This window comes from Rhamphochromis sp. 'chilingali' (assembly GCF_963969265.1).
Source record: "Rhamphochromis sp. 'chilingali' genome assembly, chromosome: 11".
Taxonomy (NCBI): Eukaryota; Metazoa; Chordata; class Actinopteri; order Cichliformes; family Cichlidae; genus Rhamphochromis; species Rhamphochromis sp. 'chilingali'.
This window is the reverse complement of record NC_137938.1, coordinates 10644728-10666474: the sequence shown is the minus strand read 5'-3', so window position 1 is coordinate 10666474 and position 21747 is coordinate 10644728. Positions and strand designations below refer to the sequence as shown.

At 38.9% G+C, this 21747-nt stretch overlaps 1 protein-coding gene across 1 annotated transcript in view; it reads right to left on the bottom strand.

Moving 5' to 3' along the window:
- Nucleotides 1-21747, bottom strand: part of cdkal1 (CDK5 regulatory subunit associated protein 1-like 1) — a 259938-nt gene that overhangs the window by 92630 nt on the left and 145561 nt on the right. The window contains exon 10 of the mRNA XM_080896109.1: nt 14389-14534. Coding sequence (XP_080752235.1) covers nt 14389-14534 — 146 coding nt within the window. The remainder of the gene's footprint in view (nt 1-14388; nt 14535-21747) is intronic.

Here is a 21747-nt window from a genome sequence, read left to right as displayed (position 1 = left end):
AGAAAGATAACCTTGAAACTTATGAGCTCAGCCCACATCAAAGCATTTCATTGATAAACTACAGTTACTGGGTAAAGCAGCAAAGAAGTGGCCAGTCAATATTATCCTTAAATAGCTTCTAACTTTTCAAGACGATAAGCTGATAATGAACAAGATGACTAACATCTCCTTTACAAAAACATTTTGACACCAGTTTTTAGTAATTAAATGAGTGAAAAGTAAAAGCATCCAAAAAAATTATAAAAAGAAAATCTCATTCACCCAAATCATTTTTTTCTTCAGATTACTCTTTACATAGATTTATAGATGTGGGTTTAAAAAATAGTAACAACATTAACTGTGACTGTTGCATTTGGAGATAATTTCATATTAAATATTGAAGTTCAGTGTGGCAGTGGACAGGAGTGGAGATGGACCGATCCGATATTATGTATCGACATCGGTCCGATACTCACCTAAATTACTGGATCGGATATCGGAGAGAAATACAAAATTTAATCTGATCTATTAAATATCACAAAAGCACCTCACAAAACTTGCAACATAGCGTAACCCAGCTCATAAGCTTAGCACATTGGAGCAGCATGCGTCACGTGATAGAGCGGCTGCGGCTTGCTAGACCTGTCGGCGGTCTGGTTGAGCATTTGGAGCGTCGCTACGAAACCGGCATTTCGTCTCAGAGAAAGTTATCCCAGAGAAGTAAAGCAAGCGTGTAAGTTCATCTCTGAATGTTTTTAAAGCATTCCCACGTTAAGCTTAACAACCAATATATGGAGCAACTGCCTCTTCTTCTCCCCCTCCCTCTCCTGCTACTACATCAATCATGAAACTGATCAATGATCAGCCGATCGGCTTTTCTGTCGTGAGTCCGTCTCCCTTGTTTGTTTATCGCCCCCTTTGCGCCAGAAAGAGGAAACAAGTGGATAAACAACAGCAGCACGTTTAAGCTTGATCGGCTGTTGTTAGAATGTATTTAATATTACTTTCTAGACCAGGATCCTTTTCTATGCAGCTGACGGCTGGTAACTGTACAGGTGCGGGTCTAGCAAAGTTTTGCCAGGGGGGCCGATAGGGCATCAACAGGGAAAAGGGGGCACAAAGACATACTTTTCTTTCTTATTCTCATTTAAAATGTCTAGCTTTTAATAAATAATTATCTGAATCTTACAACCAAAGTTTTCATCTGACGTAAAATGACGTAAGTAGAAATCCATTATTGTATATAGTAAGTATTAACTCTAATATATACCCTGGCAAGCTATAGTACCTTTTCCTTTGGGAAGGTACCATCTGTGGAGTCTGCAGTTCTGTTGAAGAAAAATGTTGAATCTATTTAAATATTGTAGAAAAATAATTGATTTCTGTGCATTTGTTTTACATGTGCATTAAATTAAAGTAGATTACATCGATTAAGTATTATAAGGCGGAGGGTGGGGGGTGGTTTCCTATTATTTTTGCTGGGAGTTGGCAACCCTATTAGTTAGGTTGTTTAATATTTCTGCTAAGCACAGTTTAACATACCAGAATAGGAAGGATGGAGTAGGTTTAAGTGTATTAGATTGATCAGTATTGCTGAACTATGAAATATTTTGGGTGCAGTGTATTTTTTGCATACAGGTATAACAGAATAGCTTTAGTTTACTTTTTTTTTTTTAAACTTGAGTATGAACTTATACAAAATGCAGCAAGATATTTAAAAAAAACAAAACAGTTTTGTTGATTATAAAATGAACTTTATCGATTCACGTCGGTATCGGCAGATATTCAAATTTAGATATTGGTATTGGACATAAAAAAGTGGTATTGTGCCATCTCTATACAGGAGATTTAACTCTGGCATGTTAAACAAGTTGCATCATTACTTTTGACTACGAGTCTCTGAAGAGGGAAGCATGAAACAGGGAACACTGCAAATATATTCTTATAAAATTATTAACTTACCCTAATACGCTCTAACATTCAGATATGTATGTCACACACTAACACAGACCCATTGATTGCTGTAAACATGACAAACATATGTAAAGTAATCTCTGGTTGGTATTTTTAGCTGAGAAGAAACAAACATAAACATTGCTCTGTGTGCACTGCTGAGAAAAGACGTGCCGAGATGTTTCCATTTTGTACTGATCATTGCGCAGAAATGTGATTAAAAGCCCGAAACACTGGAAGCTACTCTATTCACTGTAAAAAAGAAAAAAAAAAGAAAACGACACGTATCCTTTTCTGCATCTTACACTGATGCATAAACACACTCCCTTCAGTTCTTTCAGTAAAATCCGGCATTATTAAGGAGCAGGAATATGTAGGACTTTGCTGTCAACACTTATAGTGAGGAATGAGTATAAAGCTTCCTCAGATAATATCCACCCTCTCATTAAATACATAAATCCTCCTACCGGCATCGATCATGCAAATATTGGGGGTGAATAACTCTTGCTTTCTGATGTTAAATCTATTCGGATTTATAGTAAATTGACTGCCACAAAACTTAGTAATACAAGTTTCATTATTTAATGGAGCTGACGAGTTACACTCATCAATGCAGACTAACACCAGCTGATTACAACATGTTGGCAGTCTGCCTGCATTTATAAATGAGATGAACTGAAAACCTTCGCCAGTCTCTTTGAGAGTGGCAGCAGTCAGTCCGAGTTAGACCGAGACAGGAGTAGTTACGCACGATGACGTCTTGTGCATTTACTAAGCTCAACAGCAGAGTTTGAGACTTAATAAAGATGTGAAAATAATTCAGCTCAGTAACGTGTTTTACAGCATCATGGACTGTAAAGCATAATACTGAGCATGCAAGCCACATGCCGTGAATGACGAGCGGGTTAAGGTTGATCTTTTCACTCAGAAGTGCAACTGCTCCTCTCTATCGGCCCGTCACAGCAGTTGCGCGATCACTTCCAAAGCATGCAAACATTTCTGCAGACAAATCCACATAGCAAGACTTTCTAACTGCGGGACATGAGACAGCAGCCCTATTGCACAACTCCAATCCTGTTGCATACATTTACGCCTTTATTAACACACTGGCAGCTTGGGTAAATAGCACTTTGCTTTCTTCTACACATCATACACCTGTTACACACACATTTCAGGGGAATAGTTTCGAGTAAAGCAACTTTCTGGATAAATCCTAAGGTCCACCTGAGTCTTCGCTGTCACAACTGCACAGTCCCCAGCAATTTCTAACAGAAAATGTCAGTTTTATCAAACACACCGAGTCCTCTTCAACCTCCTCTCATTTATACGGACTGCCACTCTCAGAGAGCAAGTATAAAGCCTGCATCTACACTGTGTTGTTCTTTAGGTACATTACTGGCACCTTCACTTTTGAGCTGCAAATTTGCAATACTTTTAGTAGAAGGCTGGTCCTTAATAAAATGAACTAGCTGCATCTCGGTGTTTCTAAATGTCTAAATTCGCCCTGTTTAGATCCGGTCCAGTGTGACCGAGAGAGCCGTGTCTAATGTGTGGATTTTAAATGGTCCGCTAGTGGCGAGCCTGCCGCTGGCTCCACTACAGCACCACGCATCTGATGTAGACAGCAACGGATTTGCAACAGATTTGAGATTTACCACAGTTAATCGTGGGATTATCACAAACAGACTGCACATAAATGCCAACTTGACCTCATTCAATTACAAACTGATACAAGCCTGGCTCAGTTTTACTGCCCTTATATCCTTGTTTTATCACCGTCTTGATGTACGAAAATTGGTTTGAAGATGCAAACTAACTGCATGTGGTCCACATCTTACAATCAACCCTTTCAAAAGGCAGAGAGATCAAAAGCTGATGACACACATTCACAATAATTTATTGTTATGCCACAGTTTCCAACCCCTGTTCTCCTTATTGTAACCGTAGCCTAAAGGAATAAGTGTACCCAAACCACAAAAATAAAACAACTCCCAAAATATAACTACTAGATCTTCTCGCTGTGGGGATCAAAGGTGTCGGTTTTTCCTTTTATTTGTCACCTGTATCTTTTGTGCATGAAGTTTGTGGTTTAAGTGGAGGAAATGAGGTTTAATCCAGAGGAAGTATCAATAAGACTCTAATGTTTTAGGAATTTGCGAGAGTCATTATCCACAAGGTGCGTCTTTCTCTAGACACAGACACACACACACACGAAGAGGATATCGTGGTGTGAAGCTAATGAGTCGTCTCTGCTTGTTTCCTGTTGTTTAAACTAAGGCAATTCACAACACTAGACTTATTGACACACACAGCCAGGCATGTTGGCAGGACTACCTGCTACCTCTTTCACTCCTTCCTGGATTAAATTACTTCTACACACAAGCTAACAGGCAACATAAACAGTATTAACAGGTGGATAAACAGACACAGTCGCAATAACAGTTGTTGTTACTCAACCCTCCCTATCCTGTAAGTTTAAATGTATTATTTATAATGAATGAACTTTATGACATGTCTACGAGTTAAATCTATGTGATAATAATCATTAAATCTCTATTACTTCCGTTACTAGTGACGTACTTGATGACTAAGTTTAAAATTTACTAAAGACTTGTAGAAATACACAGATGTAAAATCTTGCACAACAGAGTGGAAGCGCTGCTCGATGAGTTTAAAAGCACTCGAGCGTGTGTGTGTGTGAGAGAGTCCGTGTGATGACTAAACCAGGTTGTTTGTTCTGCATATTCTTTCTGCGGTTAAATAGGGGTTTTCAATCATGCACTGAGAGTCAAAGTACACAGATACCTGGCCCTCTCCTTTCCCTCCAGCTGAATCATCAGCTGGAGGGAAAGGAGAGGCGAAAGGAGGCGTAACATGTTGACAACTCGCGCCAGTGTGGCAGGTTGGAGCTGCAAACCTGCCTAGCCCACTGCTCCCTTCCCGCTTCTCTTTCCCTCCCTTCTTACTTTCCCTAAACAAGTCTCATCTGTTTTTTTCTGCTTTTTGCTTTGTGTTTCTCTCCAATTCCTTCAGGGATCTCCTGCACCTCCCGCCTTCCAGTGAAACATTAGCCCAGGCTGATACCTTAAACCCTTGTGGGAGTGCTTGTGCGTTAACTACTGAAGGTATCTTCAACAACAAACAGAGCAAGAGGCTGTCTCCAGAATACACACACAAACACACTGTGTAGTCACGCTACTGATGCATGTGTCCTGCTGTAACCCAAGGAGGTTTGACATAACTATCTCGCCTCGTGACTAATAGAGATGACTAACAAACACACACAGACAGCCACGCATACGGGACACACAAGCGTCTTGGAGCCGTTTGTTTGCGAGTCGCTGCACTCAAGATACAGACACACAAAGTTTATCAGGCGTCACAGCGCCACTCTGGCGTCACATTCCAGCACATTACTAACAGAAAAAAAACTGCTGAGCAATAAAATTGATTGTTTTAGTAAAGCATTGACTGAAAACAGGGTCTACTAGAACTTTCCCAGGATCAAGTCTCTGACTAACTCACATTACTGTTACATTCTCAACTCATTTATTGAGCTGTGAAGTCACTGAAGAGTTTCAGTGTTTTATTAAAAAGGAAAAGATCATATTGGAAGAGATAGAAAAGATTGATGTATTTTATAAGAATGAATACCGAAAGAAATTGTTGGTTGGCTGTTGGTTCTTGTCATAAGCCAGCACAAAAAGCCTTACAGAAGTTTTCTCGTATGTATGCAGGTGTCTTTTGTGTTATAAGATTAGTCAAGTTGTGTTTGTCTACAACTGTCAGATGAAGATCAGACCTGGAAATTCCAAAGAGCTCCCAAATCTTTCCTTGCAGCTGTCTGCTATATTAGTTTCACTTACATTACTGGTGTCGAATACTGTTTAGACTGAAGGGCCGTCTGTTGTCTCTGAATCAACTGTTACACATAAGAGAAAATTACTTCTTATTTACTGAAGTGCCACATACAAGAGGCAGATTTAAACAAATAATTTTATGAATACGTGATATGCATTTCACTCCCGTGATTCGCCAGCCGGGCTTTTAAAAAAATCCTCTTTGATTTCTAGATAGTACTAGGGTCATGAAAGCTCGTATCGTAATCGTATGCTAAAAGGTTCAGTGACTGTCAGCTTGCTCTTTTTGTACATCTGTAAATTCAGCCTCATGCAGCCATGAGTATGTGTTGCATTTAAAGAAAAACAAAGTAAATGGGTTTTGGAGTTGGCTCTGTTATGGTAATGGTTCAGGTCAGTAAAGATTATAGTCACAGCAGCATGTGAGGTGAATGCAGCTCATGTAAAAAATGAATCACATCTCAGGGAGTTAAATTAGTGAAGCAACGGAGTGAAGCGGGTCAGGCCAAACGCTTAAAAGGTGCTTAAATGGGACTGATAGGTTTCCATAGGTCACGTTGTAGGTCAAGGGTCGTTGAATCAGTCAGCTGCTGACCTATCCAAATCCTTATTCTTTTGGGAAATTCAAACGTAAAATTACACAAAATATCACCTTATTTTGAATATGTTGTGCTGTCGTTTTGCTCTTCTTTTGGCCACACAGCTTTGAAACAAATAAATAATATAGTTTACTTTAATGTGAACAAAGACATGCAAATTGGAACAAGGACCTCTATGCCCTTATACTAAAAGGGTTTTAAGGGGTCAGGAACACACAACCTCCAGGGAAACCAGCCTATCAACCTAGAAGGAAACCCCAGAAGGTGCCACTCGATGCACAGTTGTACGCAATCATTCATCACTGTTTGGTAGAGTGATATTTACGCCGTCCGCCTCTCTTTTCTCCTCAAACCAACTAGCCCTAAATTTCAGCATGATGTTTTTTATTTGCACAGATAAATCTAATAACTAATCCTCTACTCACAGGGGCATAACCATTCTATTCCTGGCCCTTTCTTTGGTCCCAGTGGTTAAAGCACACTTAATCCTTAAGACTAGTTCAGGGAAAAAAATCAACCAAATACTTTAACAAACTATAAAACAACTGTAGAAAATCCTCTGACCACATCCACTCATTCTGTAAAGGCTTAATTCCACCATAACAGGATTTACTCCATACAGCATTACATAAAGACTATACTGAGTTATGTGATTTTAATTGATGGAAGCAAAGAAAAAAGAGCGGGGAAAAATAAGGTCCATACCAGAAAAGGAGAGCAAATTAACTATTTTAATGAAACAATCATTCCACTGATTGTTAGAATTATTCATGGAAGAACACAATTAAGTTAAAACCACCAAAAATTACCTCCAGTGTTATTCAAAGGAGAATACACGGAATGATTCTTTTCTCTGCAGATTTGGATAAATTTAGTGGAAGGTTGAACCATTTGTAGTGTAAGCTGGGCTGAATATTAAAGTTGGAATAGAGAATGTGCAGTGAAAGAACGGACAGGCTGCAAAAATACTGCAAAAGATTAATATTCAAAAACTGTGCTTTCACCCTGGAGGTCAACACTGTTCAGCTGTAGCTTCCACAGGAACTTAATGCATTGTGCAAACAGTAAGCACAGTGTGAACCAAATGGTCCATTATGATAGAATATTCTTAAAAAGGTAATTTATTTTATTTAGCAAAGGAATATTGCCTTTGCCATTTTCTTTGTCCAGTCATAACCTCTCATATAATGCTAACGCAGGATCAACAGAGGTTGCAGTTCCTCCTGCTTTTTAAAGACATTTCTAAATTTCATAGCCAGTTTTGAACTGTAATGATGAGCCTGGGTGCTGAATAATTAATTTCTGATCTTGACTTGACCGTTTCCATTTTCAGCCAAACTTATTGGGCTTTTGGAATCAATTTTGCTCACTTTAATGGCATCGACACAAAATCATTGCAAAACATTTTGCAGAAAACAAAACAAAATCAAAAGAATTTCCTTGAGAAAAACAATTCGACCCCAGGTATGCACCCTTCATTTCCTAATGGGGTTCGGGATCCTGAGCAGTAAACAGCGTCAAGGAGAAAGGTCTAACGTGTCATGTACGGATATGCGCGCGCGTGCGGGTTTTCAATGATAACAGAGGGCCGCAGGAGCGTGACCCCTCGTGACCTCTGCAGAGCTGCTGGCATTAAGCTGTTTGTAAGGAGAAATAACATTTGTCTCCTGCTGTGTGTGTCAGTCAGATAAGCCGTGACCTCAAACACACCTGGGCAAGACGCCTGTCTCCTTCTGTGAGGTGAACTTCACATGCTTCAACAAAGGACTGTTTGTGAGAATCTACATTAACAGCCTGACTCATGCATACACAAACACTCCCACAGAGCATGCGTGGAGCCTTCTTTTATGTGCTTTAGCACTTGAAAGAGAAATTCAGAGGAGAAAACTGTTACAAACAGACTTATTTATTTTATTTAAAACAAGAATTAATATAGTTTTGACCTTTTTTATGTGGGCTGACTTTATCATCAAAAATTAGCAACAACTTTATTAATGGAGACAACCATTCAACCATTTTGGATGTATTTTGAAATGAAAAATTATCATCAATCATGATGTTTCCAATATATTTATTTATATAAGCTGCGTAAGCTGTCCTTTTTCACAAAGTTCCCTGAAAAGACCATTTTCCTGACCAAAAAAAAACAAGACAGAGGACGCTGATACCAGCTCTGCCTCATCATCAACTTGTTGCGTCCATGAACTGAAACATCACTATAGGAACTAACGCATGCCAAACACACACGCATACAAAAAACTTTCATATATTACACATGCCTACTCTTGCGCCTTCTTACTCTCTCTCTCCTTTTGCAGGAACACGAACACAGTGGGTGCGTTTTTGGCTTGTCTGAAGTCCTGGCCTCTCTCCCAGACCATGAACCGTATCTCTGTTACTGCTGCAGCCAAACAGTTTAGACCACTGGATGTGTGCTGGTATCGATTTCACACAACAAACATCGCCCATTTGTGTCTGAATGTTTATGTACTGGTAGCCAGAAAACACCCGCGCACACAAACACACACACATAGCTTTGTCAGGGCCTCACACAAAAGACAGTTAATGGCCAGTATGTGGAGAGTAAATATGTGTGTGTTTGTGGGAAAGGTCTCTTTAGGTGTTCCTTGACAGTTTACCACAGTGGTGGGGTTTTTGTAGGGGGGACAGATTAGTGGCACTGTATTAGGATTTCTACTAAATGACACAAAACAACAACAGAAAAGAGAAAAAAAGAAGAAAAAGCCAGAGACAAGGCAAAAACTGTGGTATATCCACAAAACGAGCCAAGGAGAAAGCAAAAACCTTGACGCAAAAGATATTTATGCCTTAAATTAGAAAATGCAAAACATTTACTGTATCTTTTTTTTTAAATGACCTGAAAGAAAGATAAATGATCAATACACAACCAATTCCTAAAAAGAAACAGAATACAACTTGTAAATGTGACTTCTAAATCTCAAACCCAAATTTTATGCGAGGTGAAATTTACAAAAAAGTTTTTTGCAAAGTGTTAAAACTGATGGCAACAATGTCCCCCAAAGACATTGGGACAGGACCATGATTACCACGGTGCAGGACCCCCTCCTCTTTTAAAACCATCTGCAAATGGGTGCTGTGGAGACCAGTTGCTGGACTTTTGTAAGAGTTCTCTTGTCCCATTCTTGTCTGAAATGCAATTAAAGCTGCTCAACAGTTCTGGGTCTTTGTCGTATTTTTTGTCTCATGGTGTGCCGAATGTTTTCAGCTGATGAAAGCTCTTAAATGCAGGCAGGTAAGTTCAGCACCTGGACTCTCCTACCATGAAGCCATGCTGTTATAATAGGTGCCGCAAGCAGTTTTGCATTGTTTTGATTAAATATGCAAGACCTTCCCTTAAAAAGACACCATTTGGATGGGAGTATATCTTGCTCTAAAGCCTGTATAACCTGTGACTCTTCAGCATTGACGGTGCCATTCCTGATGTGCAAGCTGCAGATCCACAGGCATTAATGCAACCTCTAAGGCTGATAACAAGCTGGCTGGTCTCGCTTCTTTTGGCTGGTACAGTGAACTGGGTTCCCTCGCAGTGATTTCCATGATGGGATCATGCCTGTTTTTAATTCATTGCTGGCTGAGTGTTTGAAGATCAAAAGCATCCTCGTACTGTACCTCGCACAGAGAGATTTCTCCTGATTCTCAAAATGTTTGATGATATTATTGACTGTAGCTGAAGAGATATTCAAAGTATTAACAGTTTTAAATGGAGTAACATTATTCTGAAATTGCTTGGAGAAGTATTTTGTTTTCCAGATTAGTGAACCTCTGCCTCTCTAAGACGCTCTTTTTATACCCAATCATGTTACTGACCTGCTGCCAACAAATCTGATTAGTTGCAAAACGTTTTTAGTGCCACTTACTTGTCCCAGTCTTTTAATGTCCCAGTCCCAATCTTTGAAATCTTTTGCCTCCATAAAATACAATAAGCTAACATTTTCAGTAAAAAAGGAGAAGTTTAAAAATGTCTCAGTTTAAACTTTTGATGACATGTTTTGCATGTTCTATGAACGGGTAGGTTTATGACATTTGGCGATCACTGCATTCTGTTTACATTTACATTTTACACAGCATATCAACTATTTTTTGGAAATGGGGTCACATATTGGATATAAATAAAGTATCTAAAAGAACAGAGAAAAGGTGAATTTCAGACTAATGGGGCTTGTGTTTTATGTCAGCAGGGTATCCACAGAGGGCCAGAGGGAAAACAACGGGAATGTGGGAAAGACTGGATGAGAAAAGAGTGTAAATGGGAGATGTGGTCAGAGATAAAAACAAGACCTGCAAGTGCGTTGTGAGTCACTGTATCCAAAGAGATACAGTGACTCAGAAAGTATCACATGTACACAAAGACACAATAACATATGGACATGTGAGGAAGGGAAAAAAACATGGGAGTGGTTCTGTGAAGCCCGTAAATGCACACAGTGTTTAAAGGTACAGTTTAATTTCACAAGATTTGTTCTTGAAAAGTCACATTTTTGGGGAATTTGACTTCTTTACACCAGGACAGTGGATTTTAAATCAAACCATCAAGATATGAGAGACATTTCCAGTTCTGGCACTGTTTAGCAATTACAGCCCAAGTTTTCAAAAGTAATCCAGCAAACTAGTATAATGTTAAAGATAATGATTGCTTTTAACACTTGGATGACAATAAATATGCAATCAGTGACCTTTAAAGTCTAGAACCCACTGTGACGTTGTCTTTTGCAGCATTTGGCTGAATCTGAGCAGGAGTTCATTCTGCTACTTCCATCAGCAGTCACATCATCATATAAACACTAGTGACCCGGTTCCCCTTGCAGCCATACGTGACCATGCCACAACATCGCCTCCACCATGACAGATAACGTGCTATGCTTCAGATGATCAAGTGTCTTCTTTGCTTCTCCATATTCTTCTCCTCCCATCATTCTGGTAAAAGTGAACCTTGTGCGGTTTTCAGAACGGTGCCGGCTCTTTTAGACGTTTTCTGGCAAAGTCTACTCTGGCCTTCCTGGTTTTCAGTGTGATCACAGATTAGAAGCTGATTCTGTGTTTATATTTAAGAAGGCGTCTCTTGATTGAAGACTTTGATGAATACCTCCTCGGTACTGTTTTTGACTTGTTTAGTTGTTGTGAAGGACTTTTCTGAACCAAGGACATAATTATACTGTAGTTGACGTTGGTCATCTTCTGTGGTTTCTCAGGTCTTTCAGTGTTACTAAGCTGGTCAATCCATTCATTATTTTAAAAATTGGTCCAGATTACTGATTTTGCAACTACTAAAGTTTCTCATTTTTTGAGGTTATCCAGTCAAACAATCTCCAGTCTTTCCGCCTTCTTCATCACCACATCTTGGTAATTCAGAGAACCAGTGAACTAGTTCAATACTTGGAATCAGCTTCAGAGCTTTTATCTGCCATTGTCATAGGACAATGAAGGAACAGGTTTTACTCAGGCATGTAACTGCTTGTCAGTACACTGTCCACATTTAAGCCTCTGGAAACAGGTGACTTTGTATCACATGAATATGCAGAAAGACTTCAAGCAATACCTTTCTTTGAACCTCTTGAATTAAAACTGAAAGTCTACTTCTACTTATTTACGCGGTTATTATGCGAGTCTTTATGTAATGCAGCATTGTACAAATATCTACAGGCCTAACTGTAGATGGTTGTGTGTGAGTGAATGCGTAAAATGAATCATCCAGATTTATTTTCTCAGCTGACTTTGGCTTATACATGACGCAGTTACTGCTGCAGTAAATGAAAATGATCAAATTATATCAAATTATAATGAAACAAGGTCTTCAACTTTACAAAAAAAGAATACAAGTAAAGAAATATATAGATATATCTATATATATCTGAATATTATTGGAGTGAACACATGTCGATCCTGAGATTAGGCCTTACTTGTGCTTGCTTTTTCCTCCCTTCTCATCTTTGAAACTCTCACAATAACAAACTGGAATCATGTGTTGTATATTCATGTGTTTACATATTTCCTACATGCCAAACAACTCAGGCTAAAGAAAATGTCGGTTATGATGTGGTAAGAGCAATAACATGCCAGCGTATTAAAAATATGTTCTAATAGCAAGCATTCTAGGGCATATCTAGAATACATACTGATTTTCCCATGAATCTCTTCATTATATATTATCATAGCGCCAGTTTTATGTTTATTCACCCCTCTGACATGCGCTGCCATCAGTGCTCATGCTCAAACTCTATGACAGATTATCTTCGATATATTGAAAGATTAATTGTGCATCTTTCTGGCAATGTCAGAGGTCACATCAGTGCATTATGTGGTTATATTTAATCCATGTCAGAGATGTACACATTTCTCTTGAAATCTGTGTGAGGAGGTCACACTGTGTATTTGCTAAAGGAACATTTGCTTTAGTGCAAAGTATGCCAGGAATCTGGTCTCAACCATTCAAATGGTGCTGCAGCCAGTAAATTCTGAGTTGGAAATGCTTAACCTTGTAAAGCGATGTCGTTTCAAATGAGAGCTTACAGAAAGAGAGTCGTACAGTAAAGAAAAAGGACATGAAGAAAAGAACAGATCAGTGCTGCTATTCAAATATGTACATTTTTCAGCTAAAAGAAAAGTATGGTTTGTAAAAGCCTCACATTTATGAGCCATAGCAACAATAATCACATCTATTAATGGCATCAGTACACTGTTGGAGGCTGACATGCACACTGGGGTGTGTCCGTGTATACAGGTTCACGCCTGGATTTCTGCCCGCATTTTCAGAAACGCTTTATACTACGTTTTCTCTCTTTTTTTAAAAACCCCACTGCTGTGCTAAACTGCTGTGTGTGAACAGCAAGTGAAGAGTGCCAAACAGACGGGAGAGATATTTTACATATTAGAACAATACATTAAAAACATACATAAATGGACCATATAGTGGAAAACCAGGTCTAAGGTAAATGAGTAAAGATCCAAGTGTTAATGGTGTTTTAGCTGTTCAGCAGATATCCATCCACTTGTGTTAAACACCTAGGGCCTGATCAATAAATTTGTAGTGTAAGTCAACGTGTGCATGTTACTTTATACTGGTTGTTGTTCTCCATCCTCCACAATACTACTGAATTATAGAGGAAGGATAACATTCTCTGTTGCCTGGCAGAGATGTCATTGGCCAGTGGTGATGTCAAAGAGAGATAATAGCACATCTAGGCCTATGAAGCAAATCATCCAAACCTAAGAGACACTAAAGTGAGGTGGTACTGCTTGGAAAATGTGCCTTAAATATTTCAGTAGGATAATTAAGGCAATATAAGGAATCTGAGCACAAAGATGGGCAGACAACAGTTTGCATAACCAAAAACAGTTCATCAACTCTCAGCTAAAAAGCAATGATCCATTTTAAATTGTATCTATACCTTAAAGGAAGTATAAGGAAGGAAGTGTAGAAAGAGAGCAGCATTGCTAGCCAAAAAGAAAGATGTTCTCCCAACACCTATGAGCTGTTCTGATAACTTACGACAGCGGTCCCCAACCTTTTTTGCGCCACAGATCAGTTTATGTCCAACAATACTTTCACGGACCAGCCTTTACGGTGACACGGATGAATACAACTTAATAAAACCAGTACCGGTACCCAAAACAAAATGGAGATTTATTCATAACACACAGAAAAAGACCCAGGGAAACAGAGTCAATGATAAAAAGGATGAAAAAATAACGCTAAAACTCCTGAAAACCATGAATTTCACACCCGAGCCTCAAGTCTCCCACCCCGGTACCGGTCCATGGCCCAGGGACCGCTGACTTACGACACACTGTTCCTGTTCAAGTATATAATGAGTAACAAGTGAGGAGGAGAGTGTGTGTATCCCTATGAAGGTGAAAGTTTTAATATGTCCCGAGTTTGTAGTTGTAGTCACATGCTTATATATGCATTTGCACTCATAGACATAATCAGTCAACTGGGAGTCCATATACTGCCTTACCTTTCTTTAAGGAAGTCTACCACTCGTTTGAAGTCGTCAATGCAATATTCTCTCTTCATATCCATCAGTACGCTATCAGAGGCTGACTGCACGGGAACGTGGAGGAAGGCATAGACGCGTGGATGATTCAAAATCTTGGCCATCTCCTAATGACACAAATGGGAAAACATTAAGGAGGTAACATTATTATAACATGCTGATTTTTGAATGTTTCATTTGTAAGTGTGACTCTATTAGTGATTGTGGATATGCTATAACACAGCAGTGGATTTCTAACAAGTTGGGATACACACAGAACAGGTCACCATTCTCTCACAGCGCTAACAAAGAAAGCGAGCTCACGTCCACACCTCCGCATCGCCAATTAACCCATCATGCAACTACACGAACATACAAACTTCACAGAACATAATGTCCATTAATTATTGATTTCATGACACAGATCAACACCTTAAAAACTAAAACGTGCAAAAGGAGAAAAACAGGAAATGTGAAGGCTCACTGAAGCTTCTGGTGAATGATAGCCGCTGGCTTTGAATAAAATAAAAGTGCCATTAACATTCCTGTCTCTTCCTGCACTCTTTTCACTCCTGCACTCCTTTCAGAGCTTCTACAATACACAGCTTACATCCTATATTTATTTATTTTTTTTGTATTTTTCCTTTTCATATCGGAAATTTAAAGTCCTAAGAGTCAAGGTTGCTCCAGTAGGGCTTCTTTATGTCTGGAAAGTCAAGAGCTTTTACTGAAGAATGCAGGTCCTATTTTCAGATCAAAGCAGATTCAGAAGATTCTTCATTTGATTTTATTTCAATAAAAACCCTCTATCCGACAAATCAAAAGAATATTTCAGCCAATACACAAGGCTAAGTCCACAATCTTATATGAGAAATGGTGGGGAAAAAAATTTAATTGGGGGGAAAACACCCAAAAGAGTACTTTGGGTGTCAAATAATTTTGCTAAGCTAAATTAAAACCATTGTTTCTGTGCACAAACATGTATTTACATGAATTTGAAAAACTGAATTCACCAGGAGCAACACTCAAGTATAACATGCACCCCAACTCTAATCCTTTTAAGAACACTGCAGTTAAATGCACTACAGTAATTAGGGGACTTTGCAAGGTTTTTTTTCTTCTTTTCTTCTCACTTTTAATTTCCTCAGTAATAGAACTGGAGAGAACACAGATGTCAGATTTTTCTGATGGACATAATCAGGATGCTATCATCACCATGCTAATCACCATAAGAAGGCGAAAAAGAAAAGGAGAGGGGAGGAAGAAATGATTTAATGATTTCCTACAAGAACGTACTGATTGCAGTCCGTCTTCTCAATTAAGATCTATTGTAGAATGTGCTCGCCTTCTTACGCAGACATTAAAGCATATGTGTGCATGAACACACACGGGCACAGCTCAGTATCAGCGCCACGGGGGGTTGACCGCTGCAAGCTCCAAATTAGAAAGAATTAATTTGGTTGGAAAATGGAGCTTGATTGGTGACAGAAATCAGGCTACTGCATGTATCTGTAAGTGGGTGAGTTAGTGTGTAAAAGAAAAACCATGAAAAAGAACATGCATTTATGTGTTTTTAAATGTATTATGAACCAGAGTAAATAGCAGAGTGATGGATTCATAGTGCCTCTATTTCTAAGTGTAGATGCTTTATTGTGTATACTTCAAATTTCTGCTGTGAAGCTATTTTAGAGTCCACAACCATCAATGGCACCAGAAGAAAGAAGCAAAAAGTACATGCAAAGCCTAAAAAAAGGGATATTCCACATAAAATGTGATGAATTAATTTTGTACTACAATAATAAAATATACTTCAAATGGTAAGGTTCTGTTGTTGTAATAGATTTTAAATACTAATGTAGACGTACTACTATTGCAACAATGTATCTACATGGAAAACGTGGGCCTTTCTAAAGTGTAACCTTTTACCTCTGACTGTCTCTTCTATTATTAAGTTACAATCCTCTAATGTGGTTTTCCTGGCAAGTAGAAGTGACCTATAAGATCTAATGATGGCTAGCAGGGAGAGGGTATTTATTAATGCACACTTGTGTGCTTTGAAGAAATATATGTGTAGTAATGAGTTTCTTTTGAATCAGAATAAAAAAAACTTTAATAACCACTAAGGAAATTAGCAATTATTAAAGGGTTATAGCTGCTCCAAGACAATAACGGTAACAGACTGAACTAATTAAATAATACAATATATTACAAAGTTTGCAAAATATATACAAATAACTCTAACCTGTAAAACCTTGTCATTTGTTATTTTACTGTAGAGCATGTGTAAAAGGGTGTAGCTACTGCAGTGTGTACTGTGCATTAGATGGAGGAGCTGTAAAGGGAGATGATGAGATGAAAAGTCGCACTACATTCAGTCTTCATGCCTACTATCTATCCCGGAGCTTCCCCTAAATTAACAGTATTGCCAATTACCAAAATCACTCTTTATGTCTCTGTAATGATTAGTTCACCAGTATGTAAAACACTTTAATCAAAATTATATGTTTTAATGTTGAAATATAATTATTGTTTCTATGCATGAATTTTCAAATTTGCTGTTCTACAAAAAGTAGTTGGAAAAAAATGTTAAGAACATTATTATTTTTGGATTAAGATGCCAAATTATTCTTATTTAATTGCATTCCTGAACAGGAAAACAGTTGTTTTAATGGCTGAGCGTTATGCTTGATTAATTTCTGACTTTTCAGAGGAATCTAGGATGTCGGCTGAAATGCGGGTATGAAAATGTGAATTTGGCTCGTGTTTTTATGACAGCTAGTTAAGTACATTTGTTAAGAGTATGCGTATATGTATGTAGCTGGGTGTCAACACAGTTTCAGGAGACTTCCCTCACATGGATCATTTGTCATGCACTTGACTGTATAATAGAGATCTGCAAATGATGTTGCAAATCCCAGAAGACTTGAGGATCTTTAATATTTCACAGCTACCAATACTAAATGTCAAAGTGTAAATGATGCTGTGTAAAAAATGGTTTTTAAAAAACAATATGATATTCAATAACTACGTGCTGCCTTGATATTGATCATCTTTAGAGTTGTGATAGTTTTCAGATCAAAGCAAAGCTTTGTTTTCTTTATGCAGGAATATTGCAGTTCAAGTCTGTACTGAAGTTTTTATACCTCACTCCCTGTAGAAGTGACACACTCCTAATTTGCATGTTGGCTTCATTTGTCGACACACCATTTCAACGTGGCTTTAATTGCTTCTACCATGGCGATGATGTTGTCTTCCAAAAGGTTTGCTTTTCTCTTAATATTCCCGACTACACCCTCATTTATCCTGGTGTCATGTGAGGGTAAAAAGGATGTGCCATTAACTTTAGTTTGAGATTTATCAATCACATATGCTCAAGTTACAATCTGGGATCCTTCAAATGTGCCCAAGCAAGGTTTTATGATCAGTCAACTGTAAGCTTTTTTGTGTATTTATATATTTCTAAATCAGCCTTGACCAATACCGTTTTTGTTCTTTAACCCAACAGGTCTTCATCTGCAAAAAAACAGTCTTTTCATCTCTGGTTGATCAGCGCAAATAGACACACGAACACAGAAAATATCGAGTTAAGCGAATTAGCTCAAAGGATCTGATATCGCCCCCCCTCAAATCAGATCTCACTTAAAAGAAAAGAAAAGAAAACATATGTGGGGGGAGAGGTGATGAAAGTCGATTTAGCTCCAAGCAGCCTCAGCACGTGACTACAGACGTTTCACAACAATTTCCCAGAAAATATGCTTACTCTAAACTTTGTGCTTTTCCGTTTCTTTTGTTTGTGTATCTTTTTCCTCATCCTTTTCATCATTCACTCTCCCTTCTTTTTTGTGTTTGGCGCTTAAAACACGTGATAGTCATGTTTTGAATACTGCGGGTTTCAAAAATGAATGTTTCTTACTTTCTCTCTAAGCAGGCTGCTGAAAGTCAGGGTCAACTTTGAATCAAGTCATCTCTGTATAGCTTGTGACTGCAAATATGTTATTAATCAAGCACATCGCACAAAAATGAAATAAATTCTAAACTCTGCAACCCAAAAGAAATCGACCTTAACTTTCCAAGTGAAATTCGGTTGAATTTAAACATTTGAGAAAAACATACATGGTCAAACGGGCCAAAGGGGATCAGTTCAATGTAATTTGGTCTCCTCGGGGCAGCGGGATGTTGTATGCATTATTCATTGCACAGCTTAGAGGAGACACAAAGAGTCAGATGTGTTTAACCGTGAGTGTTTTTTAGGGAGCACTAACTGAACGCGTCCTACACATATTCAAAAATGAGAGCTTACTTATTCACTAATAGCAACATTATGTTTGACACTTCGGAAAATAACAGTAACACTTTAAGACTCACTCAAACACAGTTCAAACTACACAAAAAATTCTCAATGTTGTTGTTCAGAAATAAAGAAGCACCGACTCACAAGCATAAAGCCAGAAGAAAAATGAAAAATGGCCAATGAAGAGACAAAATCTTCTACAGTTATCTTTGCAGCAAAAAGGTTCAAGTAATAAATGTGAAAAAATACATGCTTTACTTGTTATTTGTGCCGTCTTATCATTTGAAATTGGACAGAATCCTTTAAAACTCAAAGCTTTGAAAGATGAAATCAATTCATACATTCAGATTACCTGGACCTCTAAAAACACATATCTTTTAATATCATGTGTCACCCAGTGAAGTCTGTAGAGAAATCTTTTCCCAGGACAAGTCAGTATTTGTGTGTACATGACCAAGCACAACCACACTTCAGAAAGTGAAATAGACATTTTAAACACTTCAAGCTGTGTTTGATTTTCCTTGGCATCTATACCAAGCTTGCTGCACACCTCTTAGAATGAAATGCATTGCACGGTTAAAGGTGAATTGGGTGTATGTGTAGAATTTGTCATGTGCAAGTGTTTTCTGTGACTGTGACAAACTTTGTTTTTAAGGGGACATGCACAACAAGTCACTCAAAAATACAACTAAACTACAGTCTAAAGGCGCAACAGAGGCACATCCGAATAGCTTTGCTGTGAGCTTTCATTTGGTTTAGTTCCTCACACAAAATGCTACATTAGGCCTCTAATGTGAAGAGGCTCCCAAAGGCTTCATTAAAATGAAAATGGATTGAGAGGGTGTTTCTATACAGCTGCCCTTGAGCCCGGGCAAGAGACGGTTGTGGCTGTGTTTCTGTGAACGGGTGTCTAGTGTATAATCATTAGTGTATGTATGGGACAGACCTTTTGCTGTGCTACAGCTATTTGGTAGTTTATCAGGGCACACAGGGGAATGCTTCTGATAAGTGATAAAAGTGGGAGGGAAAAAAATAAAAATAAAAAGCAACCAAATAAAATGAAATATGAACTAAAATTACCATATTTTTCGGACCATAAGGCGCACCCGGATTATAAGGGGCGATCGTGGCTCACGGTTTGGGAGTTCGTCTTGTAATCGGAAGGTTGCCGGTTCGAGCCCCGGCTCGGACAGTCTCGGTCGTTGTGTCCTTGGGCAAGACACTTCACCTACCCCCTACTGGTGATGGCCAGAGGGGCCAATGGCGCGATATGGCAGCCTCGCTTCTGTCAGTCTACCCCAGGGCAGCTGTGGCTACAACTGTAGCTGCCTCCACCAGTGTGTGAATGTGAGAGTGAATGAATAGTGGAATTGTAAAGCGCTTTGAGGGGCTCGAAAAGTGCTATACAAATGCAATCCATTATTATTATTTAAGCGAAACAAAACAGCCAGATAAGTCAAACTTTACTCAACTCATTCTTCTTGCTTCCTCCACTTTCGTACCATCGATCCATTAATGTTGAATTCTCTCGCAGCTGCTCTGTTCACATGTTGTTGCAGTATATTATTGACTAACCTCTGATTGTGGATGGATTATCTCAGTTGTTCTCCTGACTGAAGTTTGGTCTGTTTACAGCAGCCTGTCACGTTAACTTCTATCGGAAAAAACTTAGCATTCATCCTCCAGCTTTACTGTGTTTTTGTTATGCTAACATAGCTGTGTCGCTAGCGATCACATAACACATCATTACGGTAGCCGTAATGCTCCGACAATCCATCAAGCGGTGCGGCTTCGTAGCTTGCCGAAGTCGCACTAAAACATTTTTTTTGACCGATTTTTTAGCGCCGTGTTCCACATAAAATCAGTTTGAGGTCAGTAAGCACAACCAGAATTAATACATAAGGCGCACTGTCGATTTTGGAGAAAATTAAAGGATTTTAAGTGCACCTTATAGTACGGACAACACGGTAAGTGCAATGAGGAGTGAAAGAAGCCATTTACGTCCACTGTGAGCGACCATCTTTGAACAGAGGCGGTGGTTTACGACACCAACTGTCTGCCATCTATAATCCAGTTTTGAGTTCCCTTCCCAGACGCCTTAATGCCCACTCACATCCTGGGCCATCTGACCTCAGGAAATCACATGATAGGGTGGGGCCAGGTTTCATAATGAGCTCACCCAAAACCCTGGCTGATTGTGACCCACACCCATTTTCACACCTCGGCTCATGTGATTAGATAGAGGATCATCAGGGGGTCCTTTGTCCGTCTTTGGGGGGGAAACTCCCACTGTGTTTAAATCTGGGACTCCCCACCAGTTGACCCCTTTAGAACTGAAGAAGCTTCTCGGATGAGAGGTGAAACGTCTTCAAGCAACTCCTTGAAGCTCCTTAGACTACGATGACCTGGATGACTGAGAACCTTCACAGACACGGTAAGTGCAATGTGACACAGCATAAGAAAACCACACAAAAGTCCAAAATTTTTGTTTTTACTTTATGTTTCCTTAAACTTTCAAAAGTTCGAGATGAACATATAAACACACGTGCAATCAATCTGTAGTTTGATTGGGTTTTTTTTTCAACTTGATGTCAGACTGTGTCCTCTCTTTGAATTACTGTTGTTAGTAACAATGTATATAGATAAACAGAGACTTGTAGCATGTTCGTGAATAACATCTCATGTGAAAAAACTCCACTGGGTTATCAAGAAACTGTTGATCGATCACAATCCACACGGCATTATCACCAAAGGCCAAAGTTGGAAAATTCACTGGCATCACTAAGGGAGCAGATTTCACTGGTTGACTACCTACACGGAGACTATTTTCACACCTCATTTGCCATTTCTAGTATAGATTATTATAAATCGCCCACACATAAAGGCTCACAGAAACACATCCACACTTATCTGCACACACACACACACACACACACACACACACACACACACACACACACACACACAGGTCAGATGTGGCTGTACTGTGGACAGACGGACAGATTCAGAGATGGGTAGATGGGGAAAAAGATGCTACACTCCAAAATATA